At 40.4% G+C, this 27,016-nt stretch overlaps 1 protein-coding gene across 3 annotated transcripts; it reads right to left on the minus strand.

The window, feature by feature from the left end:
* Positions 1-628: 628 nt before the first annotated feature.
* On the minus strand, positions 629-26,228 carry LOC107549568 (protein bicaudal D homolog 2). 3 transcript variants are annotated; one of them, XM_016230702.1, is made up of 10 exons: positions 25,769-26,228; positions 19,431-19,643; positions 16,766-16,918; positions 16,454-16,609; positions 14,060-14,356; positions 11,109-11,366; positions 9,483-10,238; positions 8,836-8,987; positions 4,946-5,171; positions 629-2,907 (listed from the first exon to the last, which is right to left on the minus strand). In XM_016230702.1, exons 1-10 carry the CDS (start codon positions 25,943-25,945, stop codon positions 2,905-2,907), a joined length of 2,391 nt encoding a protein of 796 aa, XP_016086188.1. In that variant the 5' UTR covers positions 25,946-26,228; the 3' UTR covers positions 629-2,904. The 3 variants fall into 3 exon arrangements, with proteins under 3 accessions (XP_016086188.1, XP_016086187.1, XP_016086186.1); XM_016230701.1 differs by having other exon boundaries at positions 4,829-5,171; XM_016230700.1 differs by having other exon boundaries at positions 629-5,171.
* Positions 26,229-27,016: the final 788 nt, after the last annotated feature.

Genomic DNA, 27,016 nt, shown 5'->3' on the forward strand with positions numbered 1-27,016 from the left:
AACAGAAGAACAGAACAAATTCACACACGGGACAAGCGCTGAGTGACTTTTTATTTGTATTTACTGACTTGAGCCAGCATGACTACTTCTACACAGACAAACCTCTAGAAAACAAGACTTCAACTCTGTTAGTTCAAGAGTAAGGGACCAATTAAAACCCAAACATTACTCGCTCTTCTGCTTTTTGTCTTTTTCCAAGGCTTTGGAGTTCTAAGTTTGTTCTTGGTTCTGTGTACAAGTCTCATAGCTGAAAGAATTTTTGTCTAAATGGTTCCATATAGAACCTTTAACATCTGACCTTTCTGCTTCACAAAAGGTTCTTTGTGGTGAAAGAAGGTTCTTCAGATTATAAAAAGGTAAGAAAGAGATGGTTCTTTAAAGAACCTTTGACTGAATGGTTCTTTGTGGAACCAAAAATGGTTCTTCTATGGCATCGCTTGAAGAACCTTTTGAAGCACCTTTATTTTTAAGAGTGTACCTCCATTAAATCAATAAACCACTGAAATTTTCATGTACAGATAATGATAAAGGACTGGCAAACTGTCTCTTACACTGGAGAATAAACAGTCCTGAGACAAATGGACAACAAACAACAGAAGAACAGAACAAATTCACACACGGGACAAGCGCTGAGTGACTTTTTATTTGTATTTACTGACTTGAGCCAGCATGACTACTTCTACACAGACAAACCTCTAGAAAACAAGACTTCAACTCCGTTAGTTCAAGAGTAAGGGACCAATTAAAACCCAAACATTACTCGCTCTTCTGCTTTTTGTCTTTTTCCAAGTCTTTGGAGTTCTAAGTTTGTTTTCGGTTCTGTGTACAAGTCTCATAGCCGAAAGAAACATGCATATGACATAATAATGCACATTATAAAGTTCAGTACCGACAAATTAATACAAACAAACAAATGCTATTTTATATAAAGGTATCAAACTTATAGGTCCTTATAGATCAATACTGGAACACAATAATAAGAGTTTCCAATAATAAGCTTCCACAGCTAGTTGAATATCACAATGCCATCACTTCCAGCAAACAGAAAACCTCAGTTACCACATACCTTCGTTTTGGTTTAATTGCACTTAATTTAGTTCCTCCTCACTTGCTGACTGTATTTATTAATTTTACGCCTCAACAAACAAAATGCGACTTTCGTGGCACCATTTGCTTGTTGATGCAACGTTTTCTGTTTCCTGAAATTGTAATGCTCATATAAAAATGTAAAAAAACAAAACAATTGAACAGAAAGAGGACACAAGCTTTCTCACAATTGTTAACAATACTATCGATATCACATGACCTCAGCTACCTCACCATACAAAGCTAGAATAACACCAGTCTCCGACAACAAAACACCACACAAGTTTCGTGTCTCAAAATTTTTGTTCATATTGAGGCAAACGATAATTCTGGCTTCAAACCATCTGACGAAACATAACGTTTTCTAAAACCCCTGAATTTGCTCTTAGGATCACTGACCTGACGGATTCAGTACAATCGGTTTTATTTCTCTAATCATTGATATCTTCACACCCTTGAAAACAGAATGAATGTCTTCTGTACTTATTGCTGCTGCTAAGTTTAGAACAAGTCATCTGCTGCTCTTCCTTAAGGAATGAGAAAAATTAAATACAAAAACTAAACGCTAAGCTAGGATTCTCTCTTCAAAGAACAAAAAGGCACTAATGGTCAGAATGAAGATCATAAACGGAAAAATGAACCAAACTGAGGGTAAGGTAAAGCAGGGCAGACCCTCGTCTCAGCGCTTCTGATCCTTTTAACACCAACCCAAACGATGTACCGACACTTGGCACGATAGTAGAGAGAATTACAGCATTCCAATTTGGAATTAATTCATTTCCTCTTGTACAGAATGCAGAAGGTCAGTGACCCACGAAGGTGCTTGAAACGAACGAAAGAAAAATTGCAAACACTTACAATAAGTGAACTGAACAATCTTAATTCATCCAGGTTAATGGTAATACATGAATATACTCTTGTTCATTGTTAATTCATAATACGTTAACCTAATGTTAATTTATACAACGTTAAAAACGTATTCCTATATAAAGAAATTATTCTAGATTAATAAATGGCTGCATTGTTATTGTTATCTGAACCTTATTGTGAAGTGTTACGAAAAAATCAATTTTGTAGTGTTTTTATTGATTTGCTGGTTGTTTAACCAAAGCCTTGTGATTAGATTAAGCCACTTTTTTAAATTATTTGTTCACTTTGAAATATTCCTATATAGACGAAATAATAATAATGAATAGACAAAAGCCCAGCATTAAAATGTGAATGTGAGAAACAACATTTCATTAAAACACATGAATAATCTTATGGATTCACTTCATAAAGATGTCAGAACTGGAGTAGATATGGATTATGTGACGTTGAGCTCTGCTTACAGAGGACGTACATAATGAAATCAAATACTATTAAAATATTAGTGTAAAATACGTGAACAGACTCATAAACCAGAACGCCTCAAACTATAGACCGATATAATAAAAAGTGATATAACCCCACATTAAAAGAGAAAAGGTTACAGAATCTCAAAACACAGATGAATGTCTCGAGAAAAAGAACATTAGCCCATTTTCTTTTTTGTAGTTGATTTTTAAGAGTTTAAGTTTTCAGGACATTGTGACATCTGGCTTCCCATGTGTGTCAAAAGAACCCCCAAATGTTCTTCTGTGAATGTAAATGTACTATATCCTGCTCATTCGCCGAGTGTACAATGCATAACAACGATAAAAGGTTTGAGTTTCCAATGGTTTCCAAAAATAAAGGCAGCCATCCAGTGTCTCTCATACGTTCGAGACCGTTTACTGGTTTGGGAGCACTGGGTTTGTGGGAAGTGGTGGAATGTCGAGTTCCAGCTCAGGCTGAACGTTACTGCAAATCGGGACAAAGAAATAAAAGCCATTAGCATTACGGTTAGCGTTACACAGCGGCTGCATCGGCTCAAGCGGCGGGTTAGTCAGCAGAAGCCAAACACAGCCCATGTTACAGGTTTTATTAGTGAGTGTGGAAGAGAAGTACAGGATGCAGGAAGCCAGAGGTTCTCACAAGAACTAAAAACCTCAACCGGTGATCCCACAAAAAGTAGTGAATGTTAATGAGTTGTACAAAGTTTTTGAACAGTCAATGGCGAAACATTTCACTAACACACCTCTTGGCGAAACACAGACCAACTGTCCACCTGACAGCTCATTTCTTATTGGTAATAATTTCATTGCTGATCAAACTGATTTAATGACTTATGCATTAGGGGAAAAAATGGATTGAAGAGAGACATGTCAACCACATGAGACATTCCTCTTTTTTCTGTGAAAGGTCAATTCAATTAAAAAAATGAAGGTCAATAATCTGATGAGTGGGCAGAGCCAGAGGCATCCCGTCCCATTCCAGGAGCATGAGTAACAACCAGGAATCCAGACCACTAGATCATATGGGAACAGTCCTTGCTAGAGCAACTGTACAACTAGAGAATGTACAAGTTACAGAAAGTGAAAGATGCATTTAATCTTTATAATGTTTGTTTTAACACTGCTATCTTTTGGAGTTCCTGAAATGTGAGTTGTGCTGCACTTTTCCTTTATAAATGCAGTGATTCGAGAAGACATTCATTTAACCCATTTGCAGCAATTCATGTATTAATGCATGAATCGACATTAGCTTGCAAGTAGATTATGAACTTTTGTTTCAGTTTGTCTAAAAACCCTAGTTAGCATCCACTGCTTCAGTTGTGTCAATCTTTCACGTGATGCAAACACAAAAGAGTGAATGCAATCTATATGGAGATGAGAGTTTCATATCATATACAGATTACTAATGCAGAGGTCGAGAGTAACTAGGAATTAGGCATTAACCCTATTTGTCTCTGATTCAGGATAAATGTTTTAAGCAAGTCAGAGAATGAAAGCCTGAAACTTTGAATCGTTTGTTTGACAAAAAGAGACATTGGCTTGTCTTCTTGTGTTGAAATGAGGCGGCCACGCCATTTAAAAGTACAGAAATGACAGATAAGGCCTCTCTAATGTTTCATCTGCAATGGAAATACACAAAAAAGCTTGTGAAAGTTGACAGCACTGAGCATGTGGCAAGCCCTTCACCATGACTTCACCGTGTGAAGCCGTGTGTGCTCAAGTAAACGTAATCAAGTCTAAGACATATTAAAGCTCTCAGATCAGCAGCCAGACATCTAATGAAAAAGCAAGTCTTTGTGGCGCATACTGATTTATGAAGACGCGTCGTTCCCGCCTGCCTCACGTGTGACATCACTAAAACACACACACACACTCTCCAACCCGTCGATTTTCATTTTTGATGTTATTTTTGATTTCTCACAATAATGGCACAATCCGAAGGGTTTTCCTGCACGTCAACGAGGCAGGGAGGAGGTTTGCATATTTTGTTTGCTCGGGCATGTGAACACGAGTTCCCTGATTGGACGGGCTGCTGATTTCAGAGGCAGGAGAGAGATGGACAGAGGACAAGGGCGAATGGCTATTGACTTGTGACCACAATTCAACAATCCTATGGCTAGCTCTCTCTAACACGTCTAATCTAAAAGCACGCACAGCCACTGCCTTGAGCTGTAAGATTGTGCAATTCGGTTTAATGCCGCTAGCAGAAACACACCAATAAGACTAAACGTTATATCCGTCTGCCCTTAGCTAGCACTACAACATGCACCTGGCTACGAGGACGCTAGCAGGCATGACCATATTTAGCGGACACATCATATAGGTTAGCACACAGCAAGCAAGAGAGCGCGCGAGTGGAGCTTTGTACAACGGCTGACGAGGCTCACGCCGCTTCAGTCGCAGTAGATCTTGTACTTCTCGCTGCAGAACACCACCGGCGTTCCCAGGAGGCCGTTGGGCTCGCCTCGACCCCCGCAGGTGGCAGCGGTGGCAGGGTGACTCACGTGGGACTGGGTGGGTTTACCGCGCGAGGAGGTGGTCTTGGAGCGGCCATTGGCTCCGCCGCGGCGGGTCTGCTCGTGGTCGAACTCCAGGTCCTCCAGCCGCTGGGTGAGCGCCAGCTTCTGCTGAATGGCCATACGGAGAAGAGAGTTCAGCGTCTTCTTCTCATCCTCCGCAGCAGCCAGCTGCCTCTGCATCTCATCCAACTGAGTCACGTACTCGTCACAGCTGAAAGACAGAGAGGTGGTTGGGATTAGGCCTGTCAAAATGGCTGAAAAACTAAATTCGAATTTTGTACTTAAATATGATCAAAATTCGAATTATATTCAAATTTAAAATGCATAATTTCAGTTAGGGTGAAGAATAGCTTTTGGCTTTTCTGCTAAGGCCACAAGAGGGCGCATGGAGCAAAATATTACTAATGCACGTTTATTCAAAGCATAAGAAAACATGACTATCTGTGGGGGAAAAAGTGCATCACATTTAAAATAATGTTTATAAACCAATTATAATTAAGTTGCTTAAACAACTATAAACAAAACAGCATCATTTATGTATTCATAGTTTAATACAAAGGGCCGAAAGCCAAACACAGAGTAAATTTTTCATTTAAAAACACGAGTTGCAGTGGGATGGGGAAAAACCTACCATAAAGTCTCGAGATATGTTTTTTTAAAGTTGAACTTGCATTAATATTACATGGCTTTCTAAACATGCGGCTCTTTTTTGCTCTCACGAGTGCAACGGTGATAGATGTCCCTCTAGATGTCCCTCTCGCGAAATATGCATTCTGTGTAAACGGCTTGGTTTCAGTTTTGATGTAAACAAGATCTTCTCCGCATTGATGTTCTCTTTTCCCGCAATATTTTTAATGAACAAAGCAGCAGCGCCGCATCTAGTGGCTTCAGCTGGATAGGCTAACAAAAACATTATAATGCAACGACACTTACATCGTCATCGCATCTCGTGCACCACTGATAAGGCTGCCTCCTTAACGCACACCTAAAATTTGAATGCAACATTGAATTGTCAGATAGAACCTTATAATTCCAAGGGGACGATTTGTATAACCAGAGTCTACCTACAGATGCCATGGTCAAACTATGTTTAGTGTAGCAAAACCATGGTTAATTTGGTCAAATGGTCAAAAGAGATGGATTAAAACAGCAAGTGTAATGTAATGTGTCTCCCCCTCATCTATCTGTGATCTGGCTGACCAAAACGCATTTTAATATCAGGTTTCAACAGGACTTATAAAAGGGCACTGGCTTTTGAAATTTTGATGAAATTGTCTGCTAAGTGTTAGAAAGCCAAGACTCAATCTTCCTCAACCCTCTAAGTACAAAGATATATGCACCTGATCAAATTGAGCTTTTCATACATGAGATTTATAAAGCAGATGGTTCTGACACTGAAATAGGAAATACAACCACTGGAAAGAAAAATGTGCTCATTAGGCCATTTTTTGGGGGATCTTTAAATAAAATAAGGCTTTGTCTCACTTGTGTCATTTAAACAGATCTTAATGTTAATAAAGGGTTGAATGGTCAGGAGATTAAACCATTGACACATGATGGAACAGACAGAACGATTACAGAGCCACACCTTCCCTAAACTGCACTTACATCTCTACACCCTAAAGCACAGTGCGTGTCAGTGCACGCTAAACACCACCCAATACACCATAATCACCACAAAACACGCAACTACACCCTACAGTCATCATAAAGCATAAATCCTGAGATTTTCTCAAGGGTGTGCTTCATCAGTCCTTCTCAGAGGACCAGGCGTGAGAATCTGAAAGGTCAAATATAAAATAATACTTTCTGAAAAGTTCTGGCTCTAAATTCAATTAAACTGAATTATAATGTGAACCATCTAGTTTTGTCACATCATGAGAGTAAACTGTGTAAGATTAATGAACCATGTTATTTGGTGAAAGGATAGTTTTAACTAATAGTAATAGTAATAGGTTTTTCATTAATCATTATTGAAAAAAGCAGAGCCTCTCATGCCAGGTTACTTGATTGTTACCCATCACTGGTCGATCTGCTTGTTTGTGTAGCATTTCTCAGTTTCTCACAGGCATGAACTTTGAACAAGCCTCAGTCTGGCAAACTACCGCGAGCCCACTAAAGTGTGTGCGTCTAAGACATAAAGACACAGCGCCTCACAACAGAAATCAGTGCAGCTTCATTAGAGAACTATCGCCTCTAAACGCAGGGGTCAGGATTTTCCCGGGAAAGAGGCCGGGGGTCACGCCAGAACCCATCTGCGGCTGCACGAGTGCGTGTGGATTGTTATTGTGACATACGTCTTGACACACATTCACCTCAGCTGCTTTTCAGCAACGCAGGAATGAACATCATCTCAGAGAAGATAGAGAAACAAAACAAAGAGACGAGTGTGAAAGAGAAGAAACAGACAAACCATATAAACAGACAGAGAAGGTGAAAATGTTTAGGAATCACACTCAATAAGAACAGCATATCTATATATACACGTACATTTACTTCGCTCTTGTGATTTTGGGGTGCAATATGACTGAATAGTTTGAGCTGTGATTTTAGAGATGTTCGAGACTGTGGGAAAGAGAATCCAGCCCCACGTCTGACAATCTGCCCTTATTAGCATATTAATACCCCACGGATCAGGCCAATACAAAACCTGGAGCCCCAGAGCAGCTGAGGGCCTATGGAAGGGGCCGCAGAACACAGCTGCTGATGAGAACGCTTCCCACTGAAACGAGTGAAAGAACGGTTTCATCAGTTTTGCTATTCCTCCCTCCCTGATGCACGTTAAGCACAGAGAAGTCATTGACGGTGTTCACGTGTCAGGAGGATCTGATTGGGCACCATATGCCGTCACGGCTTACAGTCTGTTCGGAAAGACTTAACGGCAGTTTTACTCTGACCCATACCTGCACCTAAGACACTGATCCCAATCACTGGGAGTCTGTTCTCACAAGACATAACTTATCTTAATCTGGTCAAAAACTGCCGACTTCGACAGGAAGAGGCCATCTGACCTACATGGAAGAAGGCCAGCCACAGTTTGATTTTCTCACTTACTTGCTACAAACCGTCTACACACAGATCGTGTGAGACTATGTGATCCCCGGAAGAAAGCTTTGTATATTTTAAAGATACATTTATCAGGTGCACATTTTCTGATCAAGGGCAACATTTTCAGTGACTAAATTGAACAGAATAAAAAAACAAAAAAAAAGATTTTTGCATTGACTTATACCTGGACTTTAAAGTGGACTCAAACTGCTTTATAGTTGTGAATTACATTCACACTAATGTTTTTAGGAAGCCAAACGATCTGAATAATAATAATTATATCTCTAAGAGAGAAATACAAAAAAATGAATATTTCACAGTAAGTATATTAATCATTTTACTTCGCACTAAACTTGTAAGACATGTCTAAGATCTACAAACTGTTAAAAGCCTGGATACTACAGGCAAACACTGGTTTTCACAAGGGCAAATACAAAGCAGAAATAAGGGCTGTAGAGCTTAGATTTGTGTGAATCGAGGAGCAAGCTTAGTTTTTGTTTTCTTCGGTGTACAATCTGCACTAATACTCTCTGAATGTAAGAGAGGAGAGATGAGGTTCATGTCAGTTTATATCTGTGCCCCAGCTCAGTGCTTTACTGTTAAAAGACAAAATATGTAATGTTATTGGTAACTGCACTTAATAGTGAAATACAAGGTTATTAGTTTCTGTCTTTATATTTTTCATCTTATAGGCACCAATCAAACCAGGTCCAGGTGCCCCATCTATCAAACTGATAGATGAGAACAGAGAAGGAAATACAGGAGTGTCATAAGGCCAAATAAACTGTTGCTAATGTGTGTTTTCATAGATCTGTAGGAGCTCATACCGCGTGGCAAACATGGCCCTGAGTGAGGAGAAAGTGGCTGCGTCCTCTTTTAGGGCTTTGAGCTCGTTGCGAAGCTTCATCATGGTTTCAGTCACCATGGCCTTTTCGTTCTCATATTTGCTCTTCAGGTTGGCCAGCGCCACCTCAGCGGTCTGAAAAACAGCAACAAACACACGGGCAATTAGCAGCTTGTTAATGTTAATGTCTTAATATCTTCATGCCTTATGGTCGAAAGTGTTGGGGGTAACGCTTTATAAGTATAATCAGATCACATTTAAATAACTAGAAAAGTAACACATTACTTTTAAATTTACAAAGAAATATCTGAGTTACTTTATCAAATAAGCAAGTTACTTTTACGTATTGCTATATATTGACTGACGCCTCTCCTGTCCCCATGCTGAGAGAGATCGGGAGTGAGGTGCAGACGCACTTCCTTCAGACGGAGGCTTATTCATTTCACTTCTGGTGTGAAACGGCCTTTACAGTTACCAAAAATATAACTTTTGGGTTATTTTTTGTTATTAAAAGACAAATAAGCAAGCCCAGCCCAAATGACAAACAGTAACGCAAAAGAAACGTAATGCATTACTTTCCATAAAAAACAAAATGCACCATCAGTGTAGCGATGAGGGAGAAACGCTGACCTGTTTGTTGGCCTTCAGGACGGTCCTCAGCGTGGCTATCTGCTCCCTCTTGGTGCTGAGGAGCGATTTGAGTTTGAGGATCTCCTCCACGCTGGCCTCCTGGTCTCGGTCTGCCCCGAGACCCAGCTCCAGGGAAGCCATGCGCTGGCGCGAGAGCTCGGTGGTGCGGTCCACCGCTAGCTGCAGGTGTCTGATCTGGTCACGGATAATAGCCACCAGGTTATAGATGTTCATGGGCTCTTTGCGGGGATCAGGCACCGGGGACGGGACGGAGGAGACCGGAGACGAAGCTCCGTCGCTGGGGAAGAGGCCGCGGGTCAGCAGGATGGGAGAGCGGCGTCCGCGACCGTCAGGGCTGCCCCAGCCTGTGGTCTGTGTGCCATTAACTCCAGCCTTACCTTCGCGGTAGTAGTCGAGCATGATGCGGTTCGGCGTTTCGTTGTTGCACATGCATACGTGATGGTAGAGGTTGGCTAACTCCTCGCTGAAGGTGGCAAGCTCGTCTTGTGCGATGTTAAGGCTGCCCTGGGATTCACCTGCCACTTCGCTGGCTTGACGGAGCTCTTTCTCCAGCCGCGCCAGCTGCTCACGGTCGGCTCTGCTGCTGCGCTCCAGAGAAGAGGCCTGTGTGCTTAAAGATGCAACCTGGCTCTCCAGCTGCGCCCGCTCCTCCTTATACTGAGACTGACAGGCTGAATGTTCTGCCTTTAACGTTTTGAGCTCCTCCTTCAGTTGACTCGCCTCAGACACAGCAACCTGTGGCATCAAAGAATCAGCATGCAACATCACTGTTGAACTGCTTCACTGTCTAAAAAGGCAGGACCTTTTAAGGCAGCATCCTAAAAATGACTGATTTGAAATGCATTTCTAGATGGCCATTATCTTCATATTCTTCACAGGAGAATCAACTCCCACTTGCAAATGATTCAAATAGAGTGTGATGTTAACAGGAAACATCAACAAAGCCAATATTCACTGGTCTGAAGGAATTACATTCATTGAAATAGATATGCAAGCCCCCTTTTTTTTCCGAAAAGAAAAAAAAAAAATGGAAGAAAGAAAGAAACATGAAATTTCATTTCCATGTGGAATTTAATCACAGCACTGGCGCATAAAGTGAGATTAATTCTATAAAGTGCATTTGTATTATTTAACGGATTATTATGAAATAAAGTTCAGTGTTTGCATTTCCCTGGACATTTGATTCATTTTGAGGAATACAGAATCTATGTTTTGTGATTTGAGAAAATCTGCTCGTCTGGTGTCTTATACAAATGTCAATAATGCAGAACAGAGACAAAAGAATATTGATAGAGATAAACTATGTATAAAATACACATTTTATATAATGTGAATGTTTGTGGAATACTTCAGGCCAACAACTCTCCAATCATGGTTGTCTGTAGTTCAAAGGGGGCTTTTCTTTCAGCCTTGTGCTCAAAATAAGAACAAAACACATTGTACACAAAACAGTTCATTTTTAATTGGATACTTTAGGCATTGAATGAAAATATATTCAAAATATATGACTGGTTCACCATCTAAGATTTAGATTTTTTTCTTCACATCTTCTGCCACAGATGAAAACACCACATAAAAATATGAAAAAAAAATATATTTCTATACCTTGTACTTGCACTCCAGGATCTCGGGGCCGTTGATGTCCACCTCATAGTATTCACTGTCCTCGTGGCTGTCGCGATCCTTCTCGTTTTCCAGAGCGGACTGGCGCTCTTTGCTGGCCTGGAGTTTGCGGACAGCGTTGAGGTTCTCGGTGAGACCGCTGACCTTCTCGTGCTGCTCAGATAGCGCTCTGCGAGCCTGCTCCAGCTGCTTCTGAGACTCCTGCAGGGTCGACAGTAGCGTCCCCTTCTCCCGCTCCACCTAAATAACAGACAAACACACACGCGACGTGTATCTTTTCAATCTGTTTGATCCCGCAATGTCATTCTTCTTCACTCAGCCGAGTCTAATGCCATCCACTCTGATTTCATATAGGTTGCATTGTTGCAAATGTATACGCCAAAAGCCCGACTTTGCACACCAGGGGAAAATTATTTCAGTGAGTTTTGAGTTCTTGCATTAGGTATTGCAGGACACATGAATGGTTTATTCTACAGGTTTTGTGAAAGTAGTACATTTAAGAATTTCTAAAGACCTTTTAAGACCAAGAAAAGAACATTTAAGGACTCATTTAAAGATCTCCATTACCCTTTAATTACTTGTGTAAAAAAGACCTGCAGAAACGGGCTGAAAATCTGCAGTATACTTCATTTAAAAGTCAGTAAAAGCAGAACCTCCTTCAAAAGCACATTTTCTCTACACATGAATTACAGGACTTGCTGAAACAAGCAGTGGTGTGTGATCTGCTTTAACCTGTACTGACACACCTCAAAAATGTGGCTGTTGAGATGGGAAAAACCTGTCTATATCACCGACATGAAGTTTGGGCTCGGTACTGTGGTTTGCAGTTAACGATTTAATTGTCTGTCTTGTTCATGCCAGTTACAGTGCGAGTGGAATACAAAAACCCAACGGTCGTGCACTGGGTTGACCTTTTTTCTTCTTTGTGTTTGAGACCACATTAAAAACCTTGGGATTCAACACAGAATGTTATGATGTAAAAAGAAACAGCGAATGTTCACTTTTCAACTTCTGTGATTTCGAAGCTGAAATAAGCTAATTTGTGACATTAATGATGTGAAACTTTTTGCACAAAATGTCTGATTTCACATTCTCAAAGCACGGGCCTTTCATATGACATTAAAGTAAATTCTAGGGCTTCCCTCGACTAAAGATTTGTCTGGTCGACTAGTAGTCGTTCATTTTAAGCATTAGTCGACTAATCGCACGTTTATAAATAAGCCATTTAAATCATACTAATGAGCCTTTAATTGCCTACAGAGCCTAATAAGCGCTCAAGCACATGCAAAAAGCTTGCAACAGCACACCGGCAGAAGTAATGATGATGAATGTGTCAGAGAAAAACTGCATTAACGTCATCACCGATAGCCTCGTGGGCAGCGCGTCGACATGTAGCGCCATTGCGTTTCGGGCGTCCCGTGTTCGAGTCCCGGCTCACGGACCTTTCCCGATCCCATCCCCCCTCTCTCTCCCACTTAGCTTCCTGTCTCACTACTATCCTGTCAATAAAAAAAAGGCAAAAACGCCAAAAATAAATCTTTAAAAAAAAAAAAAAACTGCATTAACATTTTAATAATCTATTGATAAACTAGTGTTTTCCGTGTTTTTTTCGGTGACACTGATGCATGCAATGCATACCTGCATGCAAGTTTCCTATGGATTACATAATCTGAGAATATTTGTTTTTCAGATTTTAACTGTTTCACTTGAAAATAGACATTTCACTCTGTATAGATATAATTTTCAAGTCTGTAAGGCAAGTATACACAGAGTTTCGTGCTCAAGTTCACAGAGACCGAGACGGCAGAAAGCGCATCCTGTTTGCTTTCATTAATTTACAATGTTTTGTTGTTATAGTGAGTGCACACAAATAAGCGTAGAGGCTTTACAGATTCGAAAGATGTGTTGCTCTTATCTGAATGACCAAAAATTGAGTATTTTAAGAGCACCGGCGCCTCCATCTGTCATGCTGTAAGCGCGCATTAACATTAGATTGAGCGGCCATGTAAAGTTGCTACTACTTGCATATTTCAGATGATAAGCCATATTTGAGGTCGATGAATGATAGGCGAGCGTTTGGATGTACTGTATTACCACAAAATCCAGCCGTTAACAATCTGTCCGTGACCTCACCACTTTTTTTCTGCGACTAAGCAACTAATAAAAAAAATTTTTGTCGACCAAGCCTCTTCTCGTTGACTAAAGGTTAGTCGACTATTAGGGGGCAGCCCTAGTAAATTCATTCTCAAATGGAGATAGAATTTTTTTAAGGGGTTTCATGTTACTGAAGAAAATCGCTTGTAATAAAAAATGTATGCAAAAATTGAAGTGGTCACTACTGGTCACAGAGGTTTGGGTGTTTTGTTCAATTGAGATGTTCGTATGGAAAATCACATCATCTCAGCTGGTTTATTGTGTCTGGAATAATTGCTTGATTGATCAATAGCAGTGTTCAAAGGTCACGAGGGCTACGTCTGATTACCATAATTGCCAGAAGGTGCTGCTGGCTGCAACAACACTCTCATATTGCTCCTATTATATTAGAATCATATTGTTCGCCCATATTGCAGCGAACATCTCTGCTGGACACTGCAGTATGCATGGAGACGCCTCGTTAGAGGTCAGTTTTTCTAACTTGACTTCCTGACAGATGGCTGAACTGACAGCTCATTGTGTCAGATGAGGCGGGCGCTCAATGCAACTGCCACTAATAGGATTTAAGCAGCCCAGCTGTCAGTCAATCAAACACAGAACTACACACTATGCATCGCACTGACTTGGTATATTATAAACGTGCCTCCACAGAATGCCACATTTCTGCCTTTGGGTTGGTCTTATTTTTTTGGCAGATATCGCAGCCTAACTCGGCTGAAATGACGGTGCCTGACTGAACACAGTGAATACGGTAAACCGATCAAAACAGCTTATCTCACCTGCAGCAGCTGTTGTTTGAGCTTCTGGATCTCTGAGATGTTGAGCTCATTCAGCAGATTGTCCACGAGGCTGGAGGAAGGGTGAAACCGCTCTCCTTTTTTGGGCGTGGAAACACGGTTGTCGTTGTTGTCGATCTTGTCAAAGCCATTCTCGTAGATATGGAGGGGTTCGTCGTTGTTGGGCTCGATTGAGGTGTCGTCGCTGAACTTCAGCCCATCGAGGGAGATGCTCAAAGGACTGTGGTACATCGAGTCTCCGATGGTCATGTACTGCGACAATTCCTTTCTTAAGGCAGCCTGGATTAATGGAGCCCAACAAATATGATTAAATCAGACCTCAGGGTGGACTGGCAGACGCCTACAGCAGGCTTTTTCTGATACAAACCCTTTCAGAAGAAACTGCTAAACTCTCTGCCATAGTACTCGGGGTGCCATGGCCTTGATATTTGTTTTCTAGGGTGTTCTGAGTAGGTTTTAGTGTGTTACTAAGCAACTACGGAGGAGTTCTTGGTGGTTTCAACCACCCTCAAGTCAAGTCCTTCAATGTAAATCTATAGTTTTTTCTTGTGTTAACCAAAAACGTCCAATAACAGAAAAGTAAATGGCACGCATAAGTTGCTCGTAGATGGAAATGCGCAACATTTGCATTCAAATGATTAGAAATGTGCCTACAAATGCAAAACATTTAGATAGTGAGATCCCAAGGGATTTGTTTTCTGATTCCACTTAATGATTCCAGTTCCTTTGAGACTGCATTCATGAAAGCACCCCACCCCCACAATAATACCTATACTACAATCATTTCACATCGTCAAGTCCATTTTATTTATATAGCGGTTTACACAGTGTACATTGACAGTTATAGGAGTTTAGTACAAAATGTATGTTTAGTATTGTTTAAAAAACTAAGTATAGTATGTATATAATATTAAAGGGGTCATATGATGCGATTTCAAGTTTTCCTTTCTCTTTGGAGTGTTACAAGCTGATTGTGCATAGATAAGATCCCTGAAGTTGCAAAGACTAAAGTCTCAAAACCAAAGAGATATTCTTTATCAAAGTTAAGACTCTGCCACGCCCCCTAAAACGGCTCGTTCTAACACGCCCCCACATTTCTACCTCACTATGTGGAAATATTAGCATAATCCTGGCCAAATGTTCACGCAAAGAAAGAAGGCGTGGTTTCAGTAACCGCAGTTAGTGTTGAAGCAGCCATGTCAGGGAGACACTGTGTTTTTAGGCAAAAGCACTTTATTTGGCCTTCCGAAAGTAGATGCATTTAGGAATCTTTAAGATTACTTACAACAGAACAGCAATGCATTTTATGGACGACCGTTTCATGAACCTAGGAGAGGAGGTAATTCTGACTTTGCTATGACAATCTGGGCTTCTGAATCAGCTACTGTTTTGTTATTAGTTTAAGTATTTGCTATTGACTGTTCAAATGCGGAGTTTTGCGCATCGTGTGTGTGTGCGCGCGCGTGCACTATTGGACAAGAACAAAACTGAACTGAACTGAATAATGAGACTATTGCTTTCAGAATAGCTGCTGATTGCTGAATTGAACTTGTTTTAAAAATGTATGAACTTTACAGTTATTGAACTGAACTGGATCAACACTGAACTGACTTGAGCTAAATAATGACACTATAGTCTTTTTAGAGCTGCTTTACAGCATTATTTTGATTTGCCTCGTATTTGAGGCAAAATATAAAGTTTGCATCATTAATTGTTAACTTTCCCGTTTATTAGTGAAGCTTCTTTGAAACAATCTCTATTGTATAAAGAGCTATATAAATAAAGGTGACTTGACTAGTGATGCAGCAAAATTAAGTTTTTTACCAAAACATAAACATTTAAGCTGCACACAAGGCAATAACTTTTTAATGATATAACTAGGTTTCTACAGATTTAATCAAACATATTAAATAATGAAGACAACAGGTTAACCGCAAATATAATGAATGTGTAATATACTGCATACATTTTGAAAAAATATCCTATCTAGACAATTTTTTTCCTAGTTGATTAATGAGTTTATAGTCATTGAACCGCTTTCCTGAGGTAAAAGTAACAATATGTGACAAACTATTTATAACTCCCTCCAACACTGACAAGTCTCACCAGCCTATGAATACTTTTGACTGAATCTGTAAAAAATACCAGCTCATGAGGCTCAGTCACCTGTCAGTTAGACTACACTGGCAGGCTCTATGTTTGTTGGTGAAAAGACAATGTAAGAAAGACTACATTTCGTCCTCCAGTATTCAATCGTTTCCAGTATTTATTTATTTTAATGGAACTAGTTCTCGATTTCCAGCTTAACCTTAATATAATATCTAGCTGTAAATAATAATAATAATAACATAAAAAAGAAACAAAATCATCTCTTGCCTTCTGCTCCCTCTCAGTCTTGATGGTTTCCAGCGCCTCCCCGAGCTGCCTCTCTGCGATCTCCTTCAGACGGATGGCGTCTTCCAACTGGCTGTTCAGAAACTGGGTATCTTCCTCCAGACGACGAATTTCATGTTTCAGACCCTCAAACTCAACCTACAAGATATCTCACACACACACACACACACACACACACACACACACACACACACACGCTAACTGTGACTAATGCCACATTTCCACTGTCTCTAGCAGAAACTCCACTGATGGAACTGATATTTAACACGGATGGCTGATGCAGCTGAATGTCACCTGGCTCTGTTTTAAGACAGAAACATGCTTCTGCAGGGTGATGTTCTCCTCCTCGAGTTCGCTGTAGTCCTGCAGCAGACGAGCCTCTCTGAACTTGAACTCCTTGATGTCGTCGCGCAGGCGAGATCTCTGCAGCTCCACTATCTGACTGCTCTGTAAGACAGCAGAAGCAGCTGCTCAGAAATACAGTACAGCAGTATTGTGAAATATTATACAAATTTAAAACAGCTGTTTTCTGTGTGAATATATTGTAAAATGTCATTTATTTCTGTGATGCGCAGCTGTATTTTCAGCATCATTACTGCAGTCTTCAGTGTCACATGATCTTCAGAAATCATTCTAATATGCTGATTTGCTGCTCAAGAAACATTTCTGATTATTATCAATGTTGGAAACAGTTGTGCTGCACAATATTTTGTGGAAACTGTGATACATTTGTTTTCAGGATTCTTTGGTGAATAGAAAGAACAGCATATATGTGACTCTGGAGCACAAAAGCAGTCTTAAGTCGCTGGGGTATATTCGTAGCAATAGCCAACAATACATTGTATGGGTCAAAATTATCGATTTTTCTTTTATGCCAAAAATCATTAGGATATTCAGTAAAGATAATGTTCCATGAAGATATTTTGTACATTTCCTACCGTAAATATATCACCATGAATGGTTGTATGTCTCGCTCTAAATCAACCACACTTTTATCCTTTGACCTGCTTGAATCTGTTTATCAGTCCATCTGTACGCCTCCGTCTCTATCTCTCCGTCTTTGCCCCATCTGCTGAGCCACACGCAAAAACTCATTTCACTTCATTAATCCCTTCCAGAGGACTGTGCCATTAAACACAGTCTCTTTCTTTTCCCAAATCCTCACTCCATCTGTCGGTTTATATTCTTAATTTCCTTTTAATCCTATATTTGCATCCTTGTTGGTGAATTAGACATTACTGGTCACTAGGGATGTAACGATTCACGATTGAAAATCGATACAAATATAACGATTCACTCAACTCACGATTCGATTCACGGTTTTGATTTCACGGTTCAATTTTCTCACGATTTATTTTAACAAAACTAGACTGAAGATATTATACAGTAAATGAAAAGGTGTTGTTTTATTAAGCTATTGCTGCACGTTTCTTTGTGTTACACAAGTTACACAAATAAAAGAAATCTCTTAATATGAACAAACTAAGCCATTTCAGGCCACACAAATGTTCTGTTCTGGCTTTGTTTGAAACAATTTTCATTTGCAAAACAGGGAAAAAAACAGACAATATTGTGTCTAAAATGTAACTCACTCAATATTAACTTCTTGTTTTTTGAAACTATTGCATAAAGTAATATTACATTTGTGACTGCGCTGACAAACTAACATTCAGGAAAACGGCACTCTTGCTTTTTGTTATTACATAACTACATCATGGCTTTCAAATATAAAAAAAAAAACACACTTCAATTATCAGAGCATTCTAACTGTACTCTATCACACAGTGAATGCTTTTGGACTCTCAAGACTGTTTTCTACAAAGTGAGTGACATACTTGATAAAGTGAGCTTACATATCATTAAAACAACAATTATGAAATTATCATAAACTATATCGCACACCCCTCAACTAATACTTGGTTGAAACACCTTTTGCCATCGAGAGTCCATCAACTGAGCACATCTTGATTTGTCCTTTTTTTCACGCTCTTCCTTAAAGAAAGAGCTCCAGACTGATCATATTGCGGGAGATTTCTAAATCTACTACTAAAGCTTCCAATCACTGTAATGCATTCATCAGCATGTGACCGTCCTAATGATCCAGACACAGGCCGTTCAGTCAGACAGACGCTCACACATACACCTTTTCCACCACGGTAGTTTGAGTACTGGTTCGAAGCCAGAGACTAGTTTCAAATCGGTTCTTTGTCTTTCGACACCCAAAGCACCAGCTCCGAACCAGGAAACGTGGTTCGTAAGTAGCACCAAAACATTGCTGGTCTAGAAGTACGAACCGCTTGCGTCAAAAAACTACATTTTTTTTTTTTTAAAACAAGCCCCAAATCAAATAAATAAGTAACACAAATCAAATAAATCTCTTCATATAAACAAACTAAGGCTTTGTCTGTGCTCTTTCCATTTAAAATTAGAGGCAACCACTGCATTTTAATCTTGATCCAAACAAAGATGCTGCATACATGCAACATGAGCACTTTTTAATCTAAATTAGATTGTATAATTTCGAAATTTGAAGCAAAAACAGAATGATTTGACTTCAGTTTTGTGAAATTATGCATAAAAAATATCTGCATGAAACCGAAACAGCAGACGAGCTGAACGAGACGCAGATGCACTCTCTGCCAGCAGGTGGCGCTTAGTGTTTCCTGGTTTCCGCTGTAAACAAAGCAGCGCTGCACTTATGAACTTTAATATGCATTATACAGAGGCAAGATGAAAAGAAAAAATACCATCAAGCCTGTTGTGTTTGGCGCTGCCGTGCTAGCGTTGCTGGGAAAGATGAGACGTATTCAATGACGTAAGACCTGGCTCTGTGGTGGCTCTCTAGCCCGTGGAAAGGCAAACCGGTTCTTAGAAGGCTCGCCAGTCGAAACAACTCCGAACCGGCAATAGCACTGGCTCTGAACTAGCACTCAGTTCATGCTGAAGTGCTCAGACTGACCTCTCGGAGTTCCTGAGTGATGGTGGCAAGCCGTTCGTTCTCTGACTGGACGTTGGTCAGGATGTTACGTCCTTGTCGCAGCTCTGCCTGCAGCTCTTGCATACGCTGCTCGTAATACGCCTCCTTACACGCCGACTCCTGGATCAGCGACTCCTCGCGGCTCTCACCGTCAGCCGCCACCTTCCTGTGGTTGGAGTGGGCCTGTCCGAAGGCCTGTGTAATGGAAGAAGGATACAAAGATTAGAGAAAACAAGCAGTATACCATGCAAACTCTGTATCCAAAAGTGTGCTCACTGCAGCACCAAGTCAATTCACCTTTATTTTCATAGCGCTTTATAAAATACAGACTGTTTCAAAGCAGCTTCACAGTAATAAACAGGACAATAGCACAATTTTTGATGCAAACTTCATCAAATATGAGACAAATCCAAATGTGACAAAACATTCCTTAAATTTAGAACTTAAGTCTGAATGAAATGATCAAGGTTGCTCAGGGTTCCACTTTTAGGATCAGTTTACAACGGGAAAGACTGGAGTCTCAGCCCTTTTAGAGGGTACTTGGAGAAGTGTACATGCGGAACATTTCAGGTTTGAGAACTCTCTCAGACCTTTTATTTTATGAGGGTGTGAAAGTGCCTTTTTTTTTTTTATTCCCTAACTTTTGGGTTGATTGATTTCTGGTAGATAGATAGGAAGCTATGGTCTCTATGGCAGCTTTCTGCTGTAAAAAAAACTGAGTTTGAGATTCTGCTGGTTACAGCTAGAGCTAGAAGAAATCTAGGGGAAAGTTTTGAGCTTTGAGAAATGAAAAAATAAACAAACGATATATATATATATATATATATATATATATATATATAAAGTAATTATGTTTATAACTGACATAAAATAGCTTATGCCTGTCATTGAGGTCTAAAACAGAGATTCTCAAGCAGGGGATCCAGCGCTCAATAAGGGGCCTCAGCAAACTTCCAAGGGGGACCTAATAAGCCATAAAATCATTTCAGATTCCTATCATCATCATCACTGTAGTATTCCTTGTACCTTTCATTTATGCTAATTTAAGTTTTTAAAATGTATGACAGAATGTTTAAATTCTAACACTGTGCCCTAACTAGACGCAAACAAGGCGACATGATAAAAGCATGTTAATCAGAGAAAATTTTGTTTAAAACAACTTTTTTTTTTTTTTTAAACAACAAAAAACAAAACAAAAAAGATGATAAATTCCTGGAGAAGGCAATCGCAGGACTTCACAAAAAACATCTAATCAGTATTAATGATCAACAGTAAAGGCTGGACAATAATTCAATATCAATATGTATCGCGATATAATTTTTTTCAATAACGGTGATATGATTTTTAAACACATTTCCGATATACGTTACCAGTGTTTCCCATACATTGATTTATTTGTGGCGTTTGTTTCAAAATCAAAACGCGTCGCGGGTGTTTTATATAAATGTATCTCTGAAGGGAACCGACTGTCTTCAGAATAGTTTAGATGGCATTTTTATCTGATAAAGTAGCGTTCATGAGCGGAGCTGCTTTGTTTACAGCCGTTACTGGAGAAGGATGTTTTAAATTGATCAAAAGTGATGATAAAGTTATATAAGAAAGATTTCTATTTCAGATAAATGCTGTTCTTCTGAACTTTCTATAACAGTATGTTCTTCAGTATCAACTGTAATGTTCATATATAATATATACTCGTATTTATTATGGGTGTAATGGTTCAGATTGCTCATGGTTCAGTTCAGTACGGTTCGGTTCAGTACGGTTCGGTATGTGCTATGTTCAGGGAAAAAAGGACTATGGTCAAATAAAAATAAAGAAAATAATAACAAATAATCAAACTAAATGCAACAGCACAAATAAAAACAATAGAGCAAAGACACAAATCAAATAAACTGTGTTTTCAGGTGTTTAACAGTAATTTTCAGGCCCAGAAATCTAAAAGTAAACAAAATGTAAAATAACAGAGCATATTTCACTGTATAAATTAAAGATCATTCCTTGTTGAAGTTACAAAAGTTATTCAGTCAAGAGACGTGAGTGATTTCCTTATCTTTTGTTGTTGAACATTAAAAACACAGGCAGCAGGAATAGACTGCTGTTCCTTTAAAGTCGGCATGAAACGGAAGTTGCGATAGCCTTTCTTCCCTTCTGTGACGTACGAGTGAAACGGCTTCTGGAATGTAGGGCGGGATCTCAGCCTTCGCCAGGAGTTTGATTGACAGGCGATCTGACCAACAAGACAGAGCAGGTTACTTTTGGAATGAAACTATAAGTCTCGGCTTTCAAAGTTGTTAATTTTTAAACAAATTCAAACTATACATATGTTTGTGACTCTTTAATGTGACCTATCGCTGTAGAGCCTCAGTTCTAGTGGTTCAAATGTGAATCGATCTCTTCCTGCTAATTATAGCTCGAAATAAACATGAATGAACATATGTCGTCTCAACCGCGGAAGACATCAATACACCATTTTCAAGTTCGACTGTACTGACGTTAATCTATTAACTTTCCTGTCTGGTTTGTTTGTCGGACAAAACGGCGGATTCGGCATTATGATTGGTCAGATCGCCTGTCAATCAAACTCCCGTGTTAAAAGCCTGGTCATTGGACAGTCAGTATAGTCCAACCCCTACATACCAAGAGTACCGCGATACGTATTGTGGGTGGTGTATTGCGGTTTGGTTTGAATATCGTTACACCCCTAATATTTATATTTAATACACTGGAATAACAAATGTCGGGTTGAAAACGGGAAAAAATTGTTGCTACCCATGTAGGTTGTTTCTAATCTATTTCAGTCAGGATGCTGCCATAGAGAACAGCTGGCCGTTTAAACGGCACACAGCAGCACAGCTCAGTATGTTTATTGTTCCTGTGACCATTCTTCTGAGCTGGCCGGAGGAGGAGGAAGTGTTTACTAAGGCTGAGGGAGTTTCCTGTGAGTTCAGGCACCAGCTGAAGCAACTTTGTTTTTAACAATGCTGCATTTAATAAATTACTTTAGGGTACCCCATGTAAGTACAGTATAGTTTGGCGCGGAGGTTTTCCTCTGCTCTGCACATTTAGTATGTTTTCTCTTATCTGACAGACGATGCAGTTCAGGGATCTCTCTCCTAATGAGCTGATGATCTGAATCAGGCGTGTTAAATAAGGGAGACACAAAATGTGCAGAGCAGAGGGTCCCCAGGACCAGGATTGAAAACCAATGGTTTAGCACAGTTATCATGTGCGCTTAAACTGTCAGAAAAACACAGGATTCACATAAACACAGTAGGTTATGTCTTGAGTGGGAGAGGGGGAAAAATGGTATGTTGGATCCGTGCATTAAGTCTTAAGTGAAGCAGCCTAATATATCTGCTGCTGTCCATGCTGTTAATGTGCAAAAAAGAGAAAAATCATTGCTTTTGACTGAATAACTTTTGTAGCTTTAATAAGAATCTAAGTATATTTCATTTATGCAGCGTTATTTTTTTACATTTTATTCAATTTCTTACTTGAAAGCTATTGTTAAATAGACCTACTGTACCTGAAAGAATAAAAATTAAAACTGTTTATTGCATTCATTTATTGTATTTAGCCTAGTGTTGGTATTCTGCATCTTTGATCTTATTTTTAATAACAAAGATAAAATAATGAAACAAAATGAAGTGAAATAAGATTTCTTATATTATCCACCCTTTAGCCTAAATGTCAGTCTGTCTTTATTTCTTTTGTTTTGTTGCCTTGTAGGGCTATATTTTTTAAATTGGGAAATTAACTTGTACTGCTCAGTAATTTCCAAAACAGGCTCAAAAACCAACATGAGAAAGAATCATGATGAGATAGTGAATCATGATCCAGAATTTGTGATGTGATATTTTTACCATATTGCCCAACCCAAGTTCACCCCAGGTTAGGGCTGGGTGGTTTAACGCTATTTACCATGTGATGGTAGACATGTGTCAACTAGTAGAGATTCTGCTACATCATTTATACCGCTGCAGGTGTTTGTGCAGCTCTCAGCGGGCAGAACTTCTTTATGCCATAGCAAAAATTATACAATGAGGAATAGCTGAAGAAAATCCCCCAAAAAGAAAGATGTTGTTATGAAGGGAAATGTTAGACAGAACATAGTGTTTCTATGGAGTTTATGTTGATTATGGCTTCCTAGTAATGTCACTACTTGCCAAATGATAGTATTCAACTAATTTCCAAAGGCGTGTGTACGTCAACTATTTTACAACAGCTTCACTCGGATTTTACTTTGACCGTTTGGAGTTTTTAGGTTTGAACTCGTGTTTAATCTCTTGCTTTTTGTCCACCGAGTTCCAAATAAACACAGAAAATAATCAAATGAGAGGAAGTACATTTGTAAAGTGTTCCAAAACCAAAAACAGGCATTTCCACATGGTTATTTGAAAAATAAACTACTTCATCCTTGAATTTCCAGCAAAAAGAAACATACTGCAGTATATACTGTAACCCTGATAAGATTTTAGTCATCATCTTGGACAAATGGCAGTTAGGAGGGTGTCCAACAGCCGGTACTGAAGTCTGCGCCGGCTAGCTGTTTCTAACCAGCAGAACAAACTCAAACACCTTCCCTTTGGACAGATTTTGGTCAAAATGGCATCACACTATTCATCCTTCAAATTCGCTTGAAGTATTTCAGGCCTTTAGTGACTAACAGCGAGCTGTAAAGCTGATAAAAGTCAAAGGGCTGATATGGATGCACATACAATCTCTAAAGCTGGCTCTGTAGTGTTACCCAGAATATCAACTTGTGCTTGAACAGCTGAACAGCTCCAAAACAAACGGTCTATAAACCGCCCACATTGATGGATAACCTGCTAGCTATGTGGGACACCTGCTCTAGCAACAGGACCAATCCGGAGTTATTCAACACAAGGACTAATTTAGCAGATTTGTTCTCAATTGCACCCTCAAGAAACAAAGACACACTGCTTGAAAGAGCATGAGGTAAACGCTTTTAGCTTCTTCTTCTGCTATAGGGTGGGACAGCTGGCTTGCCAAGCGCAGCACCGCCAGCATCTAAAGCCCCACTAACCTGTTTCCACTGATTTTCATCATGTGCATTCGAAAAACCAAGTTGGAGTGGGTGCTTGTGACCCTGCATGTCAGCGGTTAAACTTTAACAGACCCTTCAAGTCATCGCACTGCTGAGTTATGCTGGCTGTTACTGAATAGGCACCCAAACGTTGACGTCCCAAAAATCACATACAGCCATTATGAGAGTACCCATACGACCCCAGTGGATGGATCGGTGTCTTAGTGTCTTCTGAAACAAACAAACAAACAAACAAAACCTACCTAATACTAATTTATTCAAGTTTTTTAAATGATAAACCATACCTTCTAGGCAACGGTCATATACATGTCCACAAGTGGGTTGTGTTTACGTTTGACATGAACACTGTGATACTGACTGTGATCAATGAACAGACAGAGCTGGTGAACGGAGACAGAAAGAGTAACCTTCAAAAATGTCAAAAAGGACCTAAATGTGAGAGGAAGTTAGTCAAGCTCCAAAAAAATAAAATAAAAATCAGGCAAGTTTTGATAATTGATCGCCGATAACAGGCCTGCAGCCGGTCACAACGACGCTTTTTGTTGCTGATTGACCTCCAGCACGTCCTCATTTCAACAAATTCCTAAAGCATCCCATCTCTCATTGTGTGCCGCCACTGAGCGCCATTCTCAGGCACTAGTGTGCAAACTCAGTTTGATTTATCTGCAGCTCGGCTGGAGGAAACCATCTGCACTCCCCTCATTCCTCTTCGGGCTGCGACTCTCTTGGCCCTTTAGGAGGGGACTGAGACTCCCGCAAAAATTCAAAAGCAGGCCCGTCTCATCCCCCATCACTCACGAGCTGACAGCATACTGTACACTAATGAAACCACTGAGGACCTGTGAGAAATAGCAATGGAGTGACAGAGGAGAACAACTAGGCCTACAGAATAATAAAGATGCTCATGTCACTGCATGAACAAAGTGACATTCACTATAGCAGCTACACAGTAAAACACAGGCAGCACTTTGCACATGACTGGTTACAGACTAACTAAATAATAATGACCCTAAAAATGCATTCGCCTCAGTCATAACCAAGCAAATGTTAAATCACTAGAAAGCTTACGACTAGAGGCCGAATCCACTTCATGGATTTCTGCATCAGAAAACATTGCTATTCTTCCCAACAACCGCCGCACGCACGGAATTGTGGGACATCATAGGCAAGTGACACATTTATGAAGAACGCGACCGGATGAATTCGGTGTTTTCCGCGAACACGATTACAGTACTGCTCCGCGTCCACGCACCTCTCGCAGCTGCTCCAGCTCCCGGCGGACGGTCTCGTGCTCCGCCTCCAGCTCGTCGTACCGCTGCTTCAGCCGCTGCTTCTCGTCCAGCACCGCGAGCCCGTACTCCGCCGCCTGGATCTTCTCCCGCGTGGTCTCCGCCAGCTCCCGGGACAGCCGCTGCACCTCCGCGGACATCTTTAACGGCGGACGCGTTCAGATTCTTCTGTGCGTGTACTGCATGACAGCGCTCTTATCCGCCTTCGCCGGTGTATTCCTGGCCGTGAGGTTTCGTCCGTCCCTCAGGGGTAGAGGAGCTGGTGCTTTACTCCTCCTAATGCAGCGCCATGACTGCGGGACTACCGCCTCCTCTCCGCTCCCCCTCAACAATAACACGGACTGAGAGGAGGAGGCTGTAACTCCGCGAAGGAGCTGCCAGAACGGGGCTTTCCTTGGAATGAGGAGAGGCTTCTTGTGGGAGATGTAGTTTAGAACGACGCCTTTTGTGATCTCACAAATGGGGCAAAAACTCGTATCCCGTGATCCACTGCGGTCAGTGGCGTGGATACCGGAAGCTCGTGTGCACCGGCTCCCTGCGTGTGACGTGGACATCTCTACTGTAGTATTATTGTTATCATTAGCCCTGTGCTACAGACTTGAAAAATAGCTCAAATTATGTGGCTTATTCGGGTAAAGTGAACTGTCATTATAAAACAAAAGACGTTCGTTAGTCAAAAGGCCCTTTTTGGACAACGCCACAGTTCTATTCCCACAGAGACCTGATTCTAACATCAACAATGGCAACCATTGTGTTTATCTTTCCATTTTATTATTCTTAACGTATTTTACATTTGTGTTATGGTTTACTGCACTTATAAAGTGGGTCCCACATCAGACGAGAAGCGCTGCGGCGAATGAACTAAAGACTTTCTCTCCAAGAAAAGTGAATTTAAAACCAGAATATAGTCTCTCTCTCTCTCTCTATATATATACACATACAGGGGTTGGAAAATGAAACTGAAACACCTGGTTTTAGACCACAATAATTGATTAAAATGGTGTGGTAGGGCCTCCTTTTGCGGCCAGTACACAGCATCAGCTCCTCTTGGGAATGACAGATATACGTCCTGCACAGTGGCCAGAGGGATTTTGAGCCATTGCTCTTGCAGAACAGAGGCCAGGTGACTGTGATGCTGGTGGAGGAAAACGTTTCCTGACTCGCTCCTCCTAAACACCCCAGAGTGGCTCAGCGCTATTCAGATCTGGTGA

This window comes from Sinocyclocheilus grahami, unplaced genomic scaffold (assembly GCF_001515645.1).
Source record: "Sinocyclocheilus grahami isolate Dianchi unplaced genomic scaffold, SAMN03320097.WGS_v1.1 scaffold375.1, whole genome shotgun sequence".
NCBI lineage: Eukaryota > Metazoa > Chordata > Actinopteri > Cypriniformes > Cyprinidae > Sinocyclocheilus > Sinocyclocheilus grahami.